Source organism: Apus apus, chromosome 3 (genome assembly GCF_020740795.1).
Source record: "Apus apus isolate bApuApu2 chromosome 3, bApuApu2.pri.cur, whole genome shotgun sequence".
In the NCBI taxonomy this organism is placed as follows: Eukaryota; Metazoa; Chordata; class Aves; order Apodiformes; family Apodidae; genus Apus; species Apus apus.
In genome coordinates this window covers 107,159,532-107,174,050 of record NC_067284.1, presented here as the reverse complement: position 1 = coordinate 107,174,050, position 14,519 = coordinate 107,159,532, and the positions used below count along the sequence as shown (strand labels likewise).

The 14,519-nt window shown below is 43.5% G+C and overlaps 1 protein-coding gene across 1 annotated transcript in view; it reads right to left on the bottom strand.

Annotated features, from left to right (window-relative positions):
• Positions 1–14,519, bottom strand: part of PKHD1 (PKHD1 ciliary IPT domain containing fibrocystin/polyductin) — a 250,597-nt gene that overhangs the window by 199,722 nt on the left and 36,356 nt on the right. The window contains exons 27-32 of the mRNA XM_051615066.1: positions 14,012–14,142; positions 13,054–13,189; positions 9,174–9,369; positions 7,679–7,746; positions 3,180–4,793; positions 2,659–2,802 (exon numbers count right to left, since the gene is read on the bottom strand). Of these exons, the coding sequence (XP_051471026.1) occupies positions 2,659–2,802; positions 3,180–4,793; positions 7,679–7,746; positions 9,174–9,369; positions 13,054–13,189; positions 14,012–14,142 (2,289 nt within the window). The remainder of the gene's footprint in view (positions 1–2,658; positions 2,803–3,179; positions 4,794–7,678; positions 7,747–9,173; positions 9,370–13,053; positions 13,190–14,011; positions 14,143–14,519) is intronic.

The window sequence follows — 14,519 nt, the reverse complement described above, 5'->3', positions numbered from 1 at the left end:
CCTGCAGAGTCTTGGCCTGCTGATTTGATCACATGAGTAAACTAGAGGGACCGGCTGGGGATTCCCACATGAACATCTCTAATCTCAGGCAGGCCAGACACAACATGACCTAGTGCTGGAACCCCAGGTGCTGAGCTGCCACCTGACACCCTGCAGTGCCAGAGGGAAGGCATTTCTGCTTCACTGCCTACTGTAACAGAACAAATGCAGCTTGAACTCTTCACTTCTCATCACCCGCTCCGCGAGCAAAGCCGGGAAATGTCAGACAAGCGTCCAACCTGACTGCTCCAGCCTCTGCACCCCCTGGGGCACCACAGGCCACCCCCTCCCATCTCCTTCACGGCTCATGGTCCTGCATCCCCGAGGTCACTTTGCCACCTCTCCCACGTGGACGAGGCTGTGAATGAAAGGTCTGAGCACCAGATACATGTGTGCCAAGAGACAAACTTCCCCGGGCAAGCAGCAGCACATAAACCACGAGGTGAGACGGGGCTAACTGCACTTAATAAATCCACTCATGCCCTAAGTGGTGGTAGTGTGCAATCCCTTTAAATATCAGGGGTAAGCCACCTGGAAAACATCTTGCACTACATAGAGATTCACCGATGCCATAGTAGATCTGCACAAGCTGAACGTGTCTGTCTGTGGGAGTACAAATAGCCTGGCAAATAGAGATTTAAGCAGCCTGCAAAGGACATTTTTTTTACTAAAAACAAAACAAAAAAAACCACCCACAAACATTTTCCTGTAAATACTCCATTGACAGAGAAATATTTTTATAATTCCACTGGTGAGATTTGCAAGGCTGCACACTGCAAAATCCAGGACAGGGTAGAGGGAGGGGGGGGGCGTTGTCTAACAACTGGCCTCAAAGAAATAGCGCCTGTATTCCTTAGGCTCGTGAGGCAGAGCATCCTTTGCATCCGCTCAGCACCCAGCAATCAGCATTCACTTGCTGACATCTAGTGTCAGTAATAAGCATCGTGGTCCTGCCTGTAGGATGCTTTTCCCCAGTCTCCCTCTGCTGCCTACAACTCAGCTAATTTTGAACATAGTTATTAATGTTTTCACAGTTTGGATCCATTTGATTACATTTTATTCTGTTATTCTTCCCACAATAATCAGACTTCCCTGGTTTTGCTCTGATTTTTTTTTTAATTATTTTTTTTTAGGACTTCAGCACCATGTTTTCTTTCTTGTTTGAAAAATAATAAGCAGTTTCATGGACTGTGCCTGGATCTTGTTTAAAACAAAGAAAATTGAGCCCTTACAACCTCTTGGTGTCTCCTTTTGAGTGCTGGTGGTTGGGTTTTAAATTCATTTTTTCTTTCCCCTCCTCCATTTTTCTTAATATTCCTGATGAAAAGGAAAGGATCCGTTCAAAGTGACAAGAGCAAATTAAGAATTTTGAAATAAAGGAGACTGAAGAGGACCCTTAGACTCCTTTTGTCCCAACGTTGGCTCAAAAGAATGCTAAATTTCACAATGGAGTCGTTTCTCAGCAACTAATCTGGTCAACTTCTGACTCTTTGGGAAGATGGAGATTCCACATACCTTTGAGCAAAACCCTGGCAATTTACCCTGATGGCCACTCTCACTACCATCTTTCTTCAAAGTCCACAAAGAATTCCAATCCATGGGTCTTTGCTCACCTGAATGATGGATCTCTGGATGGCCACTGGACAGGAAATATCTCTGTAGATCTCAGGATGTTCAGACCTTTGAGGGGGCTGAGATACTTATGCTACCAAGTGCTGCAATGCTGCAGCACCAAGGTAGGTGCTCTGTGCTTAGTGTTTGAGGAATTGCTTGTGTCTCTGGGTGGGATTTAAAAGTCTGAAATCCTGCCTTTTTCAGATCTTAAAAGCCTAATTCTGTGCTATGAGTGGGTGAAGGAGGAAACCCATCTTTTCCCAGGAAATGCCCATTTCAAAGTTACCTCCCAAATTAAGGCAATGGTATTTCTCTCTATGAGAGAGCTGGAGATCATGGCATCATTCCCTGCTTCCTCTGTCTAGTTAAGCATCCCATGCTCTGGCTATGGGATGATCCCATCTTCCTCTCAAGGGATTCAAATCCTCATCCCCAGCTTTCCCAAGCTATGAACGGGCCATAGTACATTTTTTTTTTTTTTACCTTCCCAGTCATCTACCCTTTTCTTCCCACCCTTTTACTCCACAGAAGTGGTCCCACCATGCAGCCAAAACACCAAATGCATGAGCCCACAAAAGAAAAACATTTAAGGGAGTTCATCTCACTCAGATGGTCATGACAGACAAGAAAGAGGTCCTTGGTGCCCAACCCTGCAGCTCTCATGTATGCTCTATGTCATACAATTTTCCTAAGGAACTGCTGACATTTGCATATCTCATACACACCCTCATACACACTCAGAAAGCTTGTGTGGCCACCAATGCATGGTGGTTCTAGTCCAAATCCCACAGCCATTGACACAAAAACTCCCCCTGACAGCACCCGGCTTTGGACTGAGCACAAAAAACAGAAGTGAATGCTATGATGGCTCCTCTGCTTTCTCCAGGGCTGCTGCTGTTCTCTCTTCCCTTGGGATGAAATACTCTGAAATCCCCCACTTTTGGGTCAAGATGGGGTTTTACAGGATATTCTTAACATGATGGCAGGTTTTGTGTCTTAACTGACCATGTAAGCGAGGGGCCAGGCAGCTCAGATCAGTCATCGTCGTGTTGCCCAGTAGTCCACACATGGTTCCACAGACTGTGACTGAAGTCTTCCCTGGGGAAAACCCAGTTCCACGCAGGTAAAATGCTCCTCCATTCAAGCCACCTTGGAAAAGAATAGAAAACAAGATTTAAAACAGAGCCCAACAACCAGCTGTCAACAAGAGTATTCTTTGAATTAATAATTTTTGCTTTCATGCTAAAAAAAAATAAATAATAATTAAAAAAACCCACCCCAAAACAACTGTGATAGAATCACTGAATGGTTTGGATTGGAAGGGACCTTAAAGATCACCTAGTTTCAACCCCCCTTCTGTGGGCAGTGACACCTTCCACTAGACCAGGTTGCTCCAAGCCAACCTGGCCTTGAACACTTCCAGGTAGGGGGCTTCCACAACTCCTCTGGGAAACCTATTCCAGTGTCTCCCCCGTAACCACAGTCCCTCATACTGCCCCTGTGGATGAGGCTGCATCAAGACTTACCCCAGTTATGATGCACAGCTGTCACCATCAGTTGAGAGGTGAAAGTCAGGTTGGAGGAAGCCCAGCCCCTGGGAACATCCAGGCCCAGCACAGGGTACTCCCCAACAGGCAGCAGAGGAGGTGAACACTGCAAAGTAGAGTGAGTGATGGTGACATCCCTACAAGCAAAGTCTCCAACAAATACATAGATGGTGTCCATCTCTGTGACCTGTGATACTGTCATGGTCAAAAGGAGACCAGTTGCAACAAGTGAAAGGAAGGCTGGGGTAAACTCCTTGTTGTAACTTATTCTTCCAAGGTAATAGGAGATGCCATCTACTTTTAGACTCAAAGCTCTAGTCCCATTACCTGGAGGCACTGTACACTGGATAGCTACACAGGTGACACTGAGAATGAGGCAAGGGTGATGATCAAGAAGAACAGAAGTCACTCTCTTTCCTTTCAGCGCTGAGCCTACTAAGGTGAGCAGGCCTCCACCATTGGTACTGAAGTTTCGTGGGTAAAGCTGGTACACCTGAGGCAGGATGGTGAGAGAACTGGATGCCTTCCTGAAGCAAGCTTGCCCTCTTTTCCCGCTGGATATGGAAATGTTGTGTTCCCCTGGGGCAATGCAGTCCATCCAACACTTGATGTTGGTCTCATTCCAGAAAGTCACCTTGCAGACATCCTGGTTATTCATGTGCACCATGGGCCTATCACTTGACCATGCCAACCTCTGTCCTTTGATCATCACGTAGGTAAATGTCCCGTTGGTCTCCCAGGTCACCAAATCTACAAAGGGGGTCCACCTCTCATGAAGATGGAGTGTGCAGTCTCCAAGGCAGACACTGCTGATCCCATTGACAGTTGCTGTGACATTAAGAACCCAAGATGTCTCAGGCAAACACTGGTAATGCAGAGGATGGGACACTGGAAGGACAATACAACTAATGGTGTGGTTATCAGAGTGCTGGATCTCACAGGAATAATTACTGTCCAGGCTGACCTGTACCAAATTCCTCCCAGATTTTAAAGCAATACCAGATATAGTGAGTAACATCCCACCACAGAGTGACCCTTGTAACGGGAATATGGAGGTTACCTGTGGAGTTACTGTAAGGGCTTGCAGCCCAGCTGTCACATGAGCATATCCAAGCTGCCTCTGGATAACCTGGATGGGGTAAGTCCCAGGCTCCAGACTGATCAGTGGCAAAGAGCACTGATAAAACATCGCAGACTTGTTGCCATGTTGAAGCTCAAGTTCACACTCACTGTGTCCAAGCCTAGCCAGAGATCCAGTGATGTTTATCCCCTGGATGCTCAAGAGCAGGCTGCTGTCTGTGATGTTCATTTCAACAACAGTAACCAGAGGAGTCAAAGCTCTTTGGTAATTAAAGGTGGTGCTCCCTTTTGCAAAGACAGTATGTTGAAGTGGCGTACTGCTGATGACTACATTTACTCTGACAGAGATGTCTTGTGGATCTTCATTAGACAAATTAGCAGCTGATGGGGTCAGGCACCAAACTGTCTCGTCTGCCAATTGAGTAACTGTGCAAGTTTGCTTGTTCATTGAAACAGAAACCAGGCCAGGATCATGACTAAAGCCCACCCCAAAGATTGTGAGCAGTGTTCCACCTAAGAGAAAAACAAAATAAGGAAGAAGGGTATATTATATGCAGAAAAGGAATTAATGACTGTCTGTGAACAATTACAAACCATGACAAAGCTGGAAAGCATGGCAGACATTCTTAGCCAGGCTGCCTGAAAGGAGAAATTAAGTCCTTCTTTTTGGAACAAGGCAGCCAGAGATAACAGCAGTCATGTATCAGGATACTCCTATGTGGACAAGAGGCTAAGCTATCAGACAGCCAGGAACCTTCAGGGCAGTAAATGACAGTAGAAAGCCACCACAGAACTGCAAGAAGCTGCTGTGAGAGGAATCCATGAGAGTAAACACAGACTGAACTCTTCAGGGAATGGGACTGTCTCCAAAGGCAGGTAGGGAGGTGGTAGAAATGGTTTGGTCCTGCTGCCTACAGGGAAGCAGAATGTCATATGACTATTTTCCAACCAAAAGCCAGAACCACAGACCTTCCTGCAATCCTCAGTTCTGCCTGGCGACTCAGGCAGAGTGCCAGATTTACCATGCACTGCTGGTCACTTGACCAGAAAAGCTGATACATTTGATGAATGTTTTGAGCTTCAAGCCCTCCCCGACATACACACTCCCAGCTTGCACCATTCCAGATGGGTAGTGCAGGAAGAGAAGAGCAGTTCCCCCTCCACTGTCAAAGGCAGCTCTGGCCAGGGCATCCTGTGTGTGGGCTGGAGGAAGGTAGCCTCTCTGCTCTCCTCCTGTGGGCACCTGGATGTTGGTTTTTTTTTTCCTTGAGCATCTACGTAAGACCATAGAAGATTCCAGCAAATGGGTAGAGAGGCTCTTGGTGTGAACCAAGAGGATCATTCATAAATAGGCCAGGTTTCTTAAGCCTTCTCTTATAAACATCTCTCTTATGAGGAGAGGCTGAGAGACCTGGGTCTGTTCAGCCTGGAGAAGAGGAGACTGAGAAGGGCTCTTATCAATGCTTATATATTTCTAAAGGATGGGTGTCAAGAGGATAGGGCCAGATGCTTTTCAGTGGTGCTCAGTAACAGGATGAGGGGCAGTGGACACAAAATGGAACACAGGGAATTCCATCTGGACATGAGGAAAAACTTACTTATTTTGAGGGTGACAGAGCACTGGAACAGGCTGCCCAGAGAGGTTGTGGAGTCTCCTCTGGAGATATTTGAAACCTACCTGGATGTAACCCTGTTCAATCTGCTCTAGGTGAACCTGCTTTAGCAGCAGGGTTGGACTAGATGATCTCCAGCGGTTCCTCCAACCCCTAGTATTCTGTGATCCTATGGTGTGGAAAAGCAACTCAAGAAGAGTAGGATACAAAGTTTTGACCTCTAGCTGGTGCAGTCTTGTGCACCTGTCTATGCCATGATCAGCCAGCTTCTCTAGGAGGATGTTGCAGAAGACTGTCAAAGGCTTTGCTAAAGTCCACTAAATTTCTGAAACATTGCAAAACAGCAGCACCTGCACTGCCTCCCAGGGTGCTGGGAATAGGGGTAACACTGCAGAAGGAGCACTCTGGATTTTAGAAAGTCATAATCATTAAAATGCAGATTCTCCAGCATTCCCAGCCTAATCCCATGCTTCCAAGCCCAGCTGAAGCCTCTCTCCATCTTTCTTTAGTTCGCAGAACTGATGCTCCCTGTGCCCTGCCTTGCTTTAACCTCTTTATCCATTAAGCCCATGCCCTTCCTTTTCCCATGATCTGGCTGAAAAATCAAGTTGTTTTGTAATGGGACTCCTTTTGAGGGAGCTCAAACCCTTAATCCAGATGGCCACACAAGTGTTACAGACATGAAAGACTAGAGATAACAGGGGGAAAGGACTGGTGCTTTCTGCAGCGATGAGATCCTAAATCAGTTTAAGCCATTCATAAAACTACAGTCAAAGAGTTAATCAGTTCTTATTTAAATTTCAATTTACCCTTAAATGTGAAAAGAAGGGTGCAATTCTTTTTCCCCCTTTTTTAGCACAGCTTAATCTTCAAAACTGATTGCCTTTGCTTTCCAGGCTCTATCCACACTCTAATCTTTCAAGGCTTGGGCATTTCACAAACTATTACACTAATCACGTACCATAAAGTCTCTGAGTTTTGTGTCTTTACATGTGTTGTGAGCCTGGGAGAGCAATCTGTGAAGGACCTGAGGTTGCAAGACAAGGATTTCTCTGTCTTCTATAAAAGCATTTCTAAGGATTTATGTAAAATTCACTACAGGGATTCAACTCTCCCCCATCCCCAGCCAAATTACAAAATAAATCAACCACCTCCAATCTGCATTTTAAGATTTAAAGTAAAACTTTTCTTTTCAATTTACTGATGTTGTTCTCTGAAACATGCTTAAGTTATTTCCAATGTTTAAAAGCTTGGAACAGGATTAATAAATATTTCACTTTTGATTAAAATTAACATTGAAAAAGGGGTCTTTTTTATCTTTTCAACTTAACAAAAATGAACAGCCCCCTCGGGATCACTTGAAATTATTGTTTGTTTCAAACCACAATCGTACCCTGCTTTCTGCCCAACTTTCACACAGAAAGCCTTGAAAGATGGAGGTTTAATGACTGAAAGCAACAACACAGATCAGTCTGATGTGGGTGTGCTTTGTTTTCCCAATGGGAACTTGCAATGATACATGAGCTAACACTTGGGGAAATCAAATTCAAAGCACAAGAGAGCCCTGAGCCAGCAAACTAGATTGAGGGATGCTCACTACAATCCCGTATTTCCAGGCTGCTGCTGTCTGCCAGTTCATGTCTGCATAATAAAAGGGTCCCAGAGTTAAAACACACCCATTTAAACTGATGTGAAATGGGATGCCCTTTCCATTCCTGCAGGAAAACTATGCCCTTGATCCCTTTAACCCCCATAAGTGAGTGCAGATGTACAGACACTGCTTACCCAGAAAGGAACCACAACATGGCTCTACGCTGAAGATCTCTGAGAAGTACTGGATTAACAGCTCAACCCTGCAAAACACAAGCAACATACAAAGGAGTTTGAGGGGGTTGGGTTTGGGTTTTTACATTTTTCTCTCCTGCTGCAGTGCTATTCTTTCTTTCAACTCCTATGTTGGAAGGTCAAGCACCCAACTGGCACCTCACCTTTGCTCAATGCCACAGTGACAAGACCACCCCATGCCCCAAATGCTTCAATGTGATTTGAAAACTGTCTTATTGAGTAGCAACCTGTGAGCCAAATTTAGTCCATGAGTTGTAACTGAATTGCCCTTCAAAATAAAGAATAATGATTTTTTTCTGCCAAACAGATCCCACTGTAGCTGCACACAGACAGGAGATGCCAGTGTGTTGAAGAAACATCCCAACTGCCTTCCCTCCTTACATCATCCAACCAGACAGTGGAGGTAATTACAGGAAAAGGAAAACCAGGCAAAACCTCCAGAAGTCAACTCAGATAAGGATGTAGTTCTGCTTCTGTCTCACCTACATCTATTGTTCCTCCTTATCACACACTTTCAAAAACATTACCTGCCCTAAAAAGGCACGTTAGAGAAGCAGACCTTCCCAAGCCTGCAATCCAGCCCACCAGAGATCAGAGTTGTCTCCTAGGATTTCCCATCTCCCTTCAACCTCTGACTCTGGAGACAAAGAGATGGTGCTGCCAACAGGCTCCAGCACCAGGATGGGATGAATCCCTGTGTGTCATCCCACTGACCACAGGCTTTCTCCTTCTGAAGTTCATTAAATGCAACAAGCAGCTCAGGGTCGTTTGTTAGCACTAAAAAGCAGCTCCCTTCTCCGCAAGCACCATTGTTTCAGGATCTTTCCTAGCAGCTGCCATGGTTGAGAGCTGAGTGGCTGAGGAGTGAAACTGTGCTGTTTGTGAATGCATTGTTGTATCCCACTTTCAGGTCAGTTTTCCAGCATATTTTAATTCCTTTAATACTATAGTTATCTAGGCATGAACTTGAAGTGTCACCTTAAAAGATGGAAATAGCATCATTTAGAAATTCTCCAAATAAAGCATTTTTTTTTTAATTTTTCAAACTAGCTTTTTTCTCATGAAAAGTGTTTCTTTTCTTCTCCTGTTTTCCTGCAGCAGGATTTATCTGCATTTGACCTGAATCTGTGAATACCTTTGATTGCCTGAATATGCATTTTTCATCAAATCCACTGTTTTGTCTAAAATGTTTCTCTCCTGCCTCCTACTGATCCAAGGGGAGTTAATTGACTAGCATGAGCAGTTTGCTGACTTGGATCCCACAGATCAATAAATGCCTTGATAATTATTCATAATTTTATACCACAGTGCAGATTTCACCATTAGGTACAGAATTTGTGAAAACTCTTGCTTTCCTTTTCAGATTAACCCTAAAATACTAAATAAGATGGAGAATGAAACTTATATCTTAAGAAAAGTACACAAGTTCACACACCTGCTGGAAGTGACAGCAATGCCATTGATGATGACAGAAACATTGTACCATCCTGCAGCCAAAGCTGGAAGTGTCACGTTAACACCGTGGTCCATCTGTGCTTGGATCTGTGCCCATGAGCCCCCAATTTGGACCTTGATGTCTGACCCTCGGTAACTGGCAAACTGGGATATTCCAATCTGAAGCTCCTGACCACCTGCAGAGAGAAGAATGGATGGAACTATTTCAGTGTTCAGTGTTTCTAGCAACAGTTCTTTTAGTACACATAACCGTCGCCAGAGGAAGAAAGTGGAGTCCCATCATGCCAGAGCATGTCTAGTCATGTTCATCAGTCCTACACAAAAAAGGTCACAGTGGTTCTGTATGTTACTCAATCCCTTGTCTAAGGACACAAGCCACCAGTTTTGTCTTGAGAGGTTAGCATTGTGAACTTGTCTATCATAGAATGGTTTGGGTTGGAAGGGACCTTCAGGTTTATCTAGTCTCAACCTCACTTCCATGTGGGGTCCTGCCAAGGACACCTCCCACTACACCAGATTGCTCAAAGCCCCATCCAACCTGGCCTGGAATACTTCCAAGGAGGAGGCAGCCACAGCTTTTGTGTATAACCTGTGCCAGTGTCTCATCAACCTCACAGCAAATAATTTCTTCTTAATATGTCATCTAAATCTCCTCAATTTCAATTTGAAACCATTTCCCCTTGTCCTATCACTCCATGCCCTTGCAAAAAGTCCCTCCCCATATTTCCTGTAGCCCCTTCAGGTACTGGAAGGTGCTCTAAGTCTCCCGAGAGCCTTTTCTTCTCCAGGCTGAACAACCCCAACTCTCTCTCAGCTTGTCTCCATAGCAAAGGTCCTCCAGCCCTCTGATCATCTTCATGGCCTCCTCCAGGCTCACTCCGAAAGCTCCATGTCCTTCTTAGGTTGAGGACCCCAGAACTGGGCATTTTGACCCTCTATAGCCATTCTCAGCTTGCTGATACACACTCAGAATGGGATCCACTCTCCCTTACTGTAAGTGTCTATCCTATAAATACGTACAGCTGATAAAAACCAGATCCAGTCTTTCTAAAGCTCAAATAAACTGGACCCGAGGAATTCTGAGATCTTTCCTCAATCCCAGACAATGATCTAGACCCCTCTTTTCAGCACTATGGAGCCATCTAACTTTAACAGGAGCCTGCCACATCAACATGATCTACCTAAAGTCAGATGCCCATGCATGCTCCAAAGCACCTTGTTATCAGGAAATATGGCCCTGCCTCCTATTTAAGCTCTGCTGTGAGCCAAATGATATTCAGAGGATAGAGGATACTTTCCTTTATTTGTGCATACCCAAGGAAATAAAAAAGGACAGGGAGAGCAGAGAAGGGATTTTCATAAGCTAAATTCCTCCTGACAGAGATTTTAAAATATAGTGTTATGCACCAGTAGAAAGCACACAGAGTCACAGAATTATTGAGGCCAGAAAAGACCTCTGAGATCATCAGGTCCAATCTATGACCTAATACCACCACATCAGCTAGACCATGGCACTAAGTGCCACATCCAGCCTTTCCTTAGAGACCTCCAGAGATGGTGACTCCACCACTTCCCTGGGCAGTCCATTCCAGTGTCTGACCAAGTCCAGTGTCTGACCAAGTCCAGTGTCTGATCAAATAAAGGCATTTTCACTGATAGTTCTATCTGTAGTCAATGAAGAGAAACAGAGCCTTTATGGAGTGATCCATTTTATTGTAAGGAAAATATCCAAAATAGCTGTGCTGAATCCTGGATCCCACTTGGAATCACCTTTTTCTCTTCACTGACTGTGCAAGACACCTAAGGAACAAACTCAGAGACTTGTTTAGGAGGTGAATCTCATCCACTCATCTCCTCTAATGGGTGTGGATTTAACTGCACAGAAACAAGAATAAACAGGACAAGAGGAGGTTTTCAAGTCTAACTCTGCTGTCACAGGCCACTGTTGCATAAATATTTTTTCTAAATTAATCAAGCAAAAGGTGTTAATATCTCTTTACCATTTCCCTAAGCCAGTCAGCCTGAAACACTTCTCTACCCACAAAGCTACTTCAGAACAACTTGGTGAAGAGTTGCTGTCCAAGAGGCCTTTCATTTTTGCCCATTCTTTTTCTTCATTGAGCATGAGATACTGTTATCCTGGCCACACAGGAATGTAGCCAGGAGCTGTTCATCTTGTTTATTCTCTCCCCTTGTCTTAATTAAAATTCATTTTGTAGGTTGATATATTCTTACTAAAGATTCAGATCCGAGTAGCAATTTTGCCTCCCAAACAGAGGCCAGGGTCACTTGGCTTCAGCATCACCTTTGCAGCAGATATGGTTATCTTTACCATCCAGCTCCACAGCCTCAGCTTTGGAGAAGTCTCTGCCTTCTGTGAAGCAGGAGAGTCTGTACAAAGCACCCTTCAGCTACCAGCTCCTCTAAGCAGATCTTGAAGCCAGTACTTTTCAATTCTGCCTGTGCAAAGAGTCAAATAAAGTTTGAAAGCCAACGAAGTTGAATGTATTAATAGTGTGAACTCGTTGAATTCTTGGTCAATTGTCAGCTTAATCCTAGATGTCTGGAAGGCATCAGTGTAATTTATTTATTCTTTTTATTATATAGGAGGAAAATTATATTAAAAAATGTAGTCGTGGATGTTCTGAATAGGAGATTGAACTCAGTCACACCACTGTTCATGAGACACTATAACATTAAGGAATTCCTTGCACCTGGGCTGCCTGTAGCTAGAAAAAACTCCCCTTGGCGCTATTGCATCTGAGTAATATTCAGAAGATAAAGGACATTTTCTCTAATTTTTGCATTCTGGAATAATAGGAAATGGCAAGGGCATTTAGGGAAAGGAATAGAAATGTCACGCATGCAGCAAGAAGTTCATTTCACCACTGTCAGTCACCTAACTCCTTGCATCCCCGCCAAGTCCAGCCAAACTTCTGAGCTGGAGGGATCTATATGATGGTGTGCACTGGAGAGGTTGCAAAAAGAGAGGAAAAAGAAATCAGATTATTGCATCCTTGGAGGAATGGGATATGAGATATATGTTGTCTGGTTGCCACATAGAAATGTAGTAAAGTTTCTTCCTAAAAGACTTGTCTATAAGAGAGCACCATTCACCAATACTGCCTTCTGTTCCAAATGTCCAGCCAAAACCTTGTGGGGAAATAGATAGATAGATAGATAGATAGATAGATAGATAGATAGATAGATAGATAGATAGATAGATAGATAGATAAGGCAAAAAATCCAATCCCAAATAGAAAACTTAAAAATACTGGAATGCTGCATGGTCCATGAGATCTACTTGGAAATTTGCCCCCAGAAGTCCATAACATCTTCGCTTATAAAATAACAGATCAAATTGGAAGAAACAGTTTGGCTTAGGAAAGGGAATCAGCAAGACAAGTTTTGCCTCTCTTCTGCTTTCAGTAACTCACAGTACGCATGATGTGCTTTATGATCAACCCTTTGGTATGCTGGAGAAGGACACTCCCTAGAGCTCATTTCTCTTGTCATGGTTGAGTCTGGTACCAAGAATGAATGGGTGCAATGATTTCAGAGCAGAGTCAGAGAAATATGACCCAAAAGGAGCACTATACCACACCTGACATCCTGTGGACATCATTCATACTGCCCTAGGGCAAGCAATTAATTATCTCATGTGTGCTAGAGTAAAACCAACATAAAACAGCCAGGACTGATCAGGATTAGCAGAAAGCACAAGGACTACAAATTAAAAGAAAACAAAAACACTGTTGGATCACCAGACTCCATAGACCTAAATTTCCTCTGCCTCACCACCATCAGCAATAATACCACTTCTGTAGATGATGCCCAGTAGATATCTGTAGCTTTTTCACCTGCTATGCCACTTCTGTTTCTGCTCAGGGATACAACAGCAGGGTTTAAAGAAGGATCGTACTGGAACAGGTTGGTTACTGTTGTTGAAAGATACCCAGAAATTACTGTCACATGCACAGCAGCATCTTCTGTCCCCTGGAAAAAATAAATTAAGAAAATTTCAGGGATAAGAATATCCCAATAATAATAATAAAAAGTTATTCCCTATATTCCTGCATCTCCCATACTTACTAATTCAGGCACATGGCCCTGGTAAAATTTGTTTATACACCAGGCTCTACTTAAACATGTACAGTTATGTTGGCATTAGAAGGACATCTATGGAGAGTGAAAACTTTAAAACAATCCCAACCTATGCAGGTTTTCATTTGCTATTTCCATACAAGTAAATTGAACGGTGGTAAATCATAAGCATAGACAGCTACCCCTACATTTAAACTATTACAATTGTCCTGGGTACAATTTTGTCACGCAGCAAAGAGCACTGCTGTTAAAAATCCCTTTGTCATGTTTTTGTATAACACACCAATAGTGTCCAAAGGAGGTCTGAATGTAAAGTAGAAGACTTGGAGCTGAAGAAGGTTCAGCAATATGAGCAGGAGGAATCGTTCCAGGATGTTTAACCTTCTAGTTGATGACTGAAAGTGTTGACAGGCAACTCTGCTGGAGTTCAAAGCCCCAGTTTTGTTTATGTGAGGCTTAGCTAATCTGGATTTTTTGCTGTTTCACTGGTTTCCATAAGTCACCTATCAACCTATCATTAATTCAACTGGTCTAAAGTGTAGATGGAGTCCATGGTAAGTTGTCCCACAGCCAAGCCTTTGCTGATGGGCTACCTTTTGCTGTTCCCCTAGTGTTTTCCCAGGCCAGGAGAACGTAGAATGTCCTTTAAGCTGCTGACTGCTAAATAAATAAATAAATAAATAAATAAATAAATAAATAAAAGTGATTTCTTACCCGAGAGGGAGCTTTACATTCAATTCTTGTTGAATTTCTGTCATCCTCCAAAATTGGGCAAGGCTGAGATCCAAACAACACAAAGTTTACCCCTTCCAGATTGATCCCCTTGAGAGCAACTCTCAGTCCTCCTACAAAACCAGGTATTACATTCAAGATGCAGAACAATATCTTTCTATACAAAGGATTCAATATTACTAAGTGACTATAAAAGGCAGTCATTAGATCAGTTGATCTAATGATCATCTCCTTCCACCTTGCTGTGTCTACCTTCCCCTTTTTCACAAGAGATCCTTCTTGCCTATTATTTGAGTTCTAGTACATGATGCAGGGGGACTGGCTTTGTTTCTTGGTTTATTTTTCTTAATGACATAATTATTTAAGCCAACAAAGTCTGTGATCTCAACCTTAGAAAGATCTCCAGCCCAATAATGAAACAAGGAAGGAAGGAAGAAGCACTAAGAATGGAAAATGAGCTTAACACAGCAAGTGGTTTCACAGTTCAAAT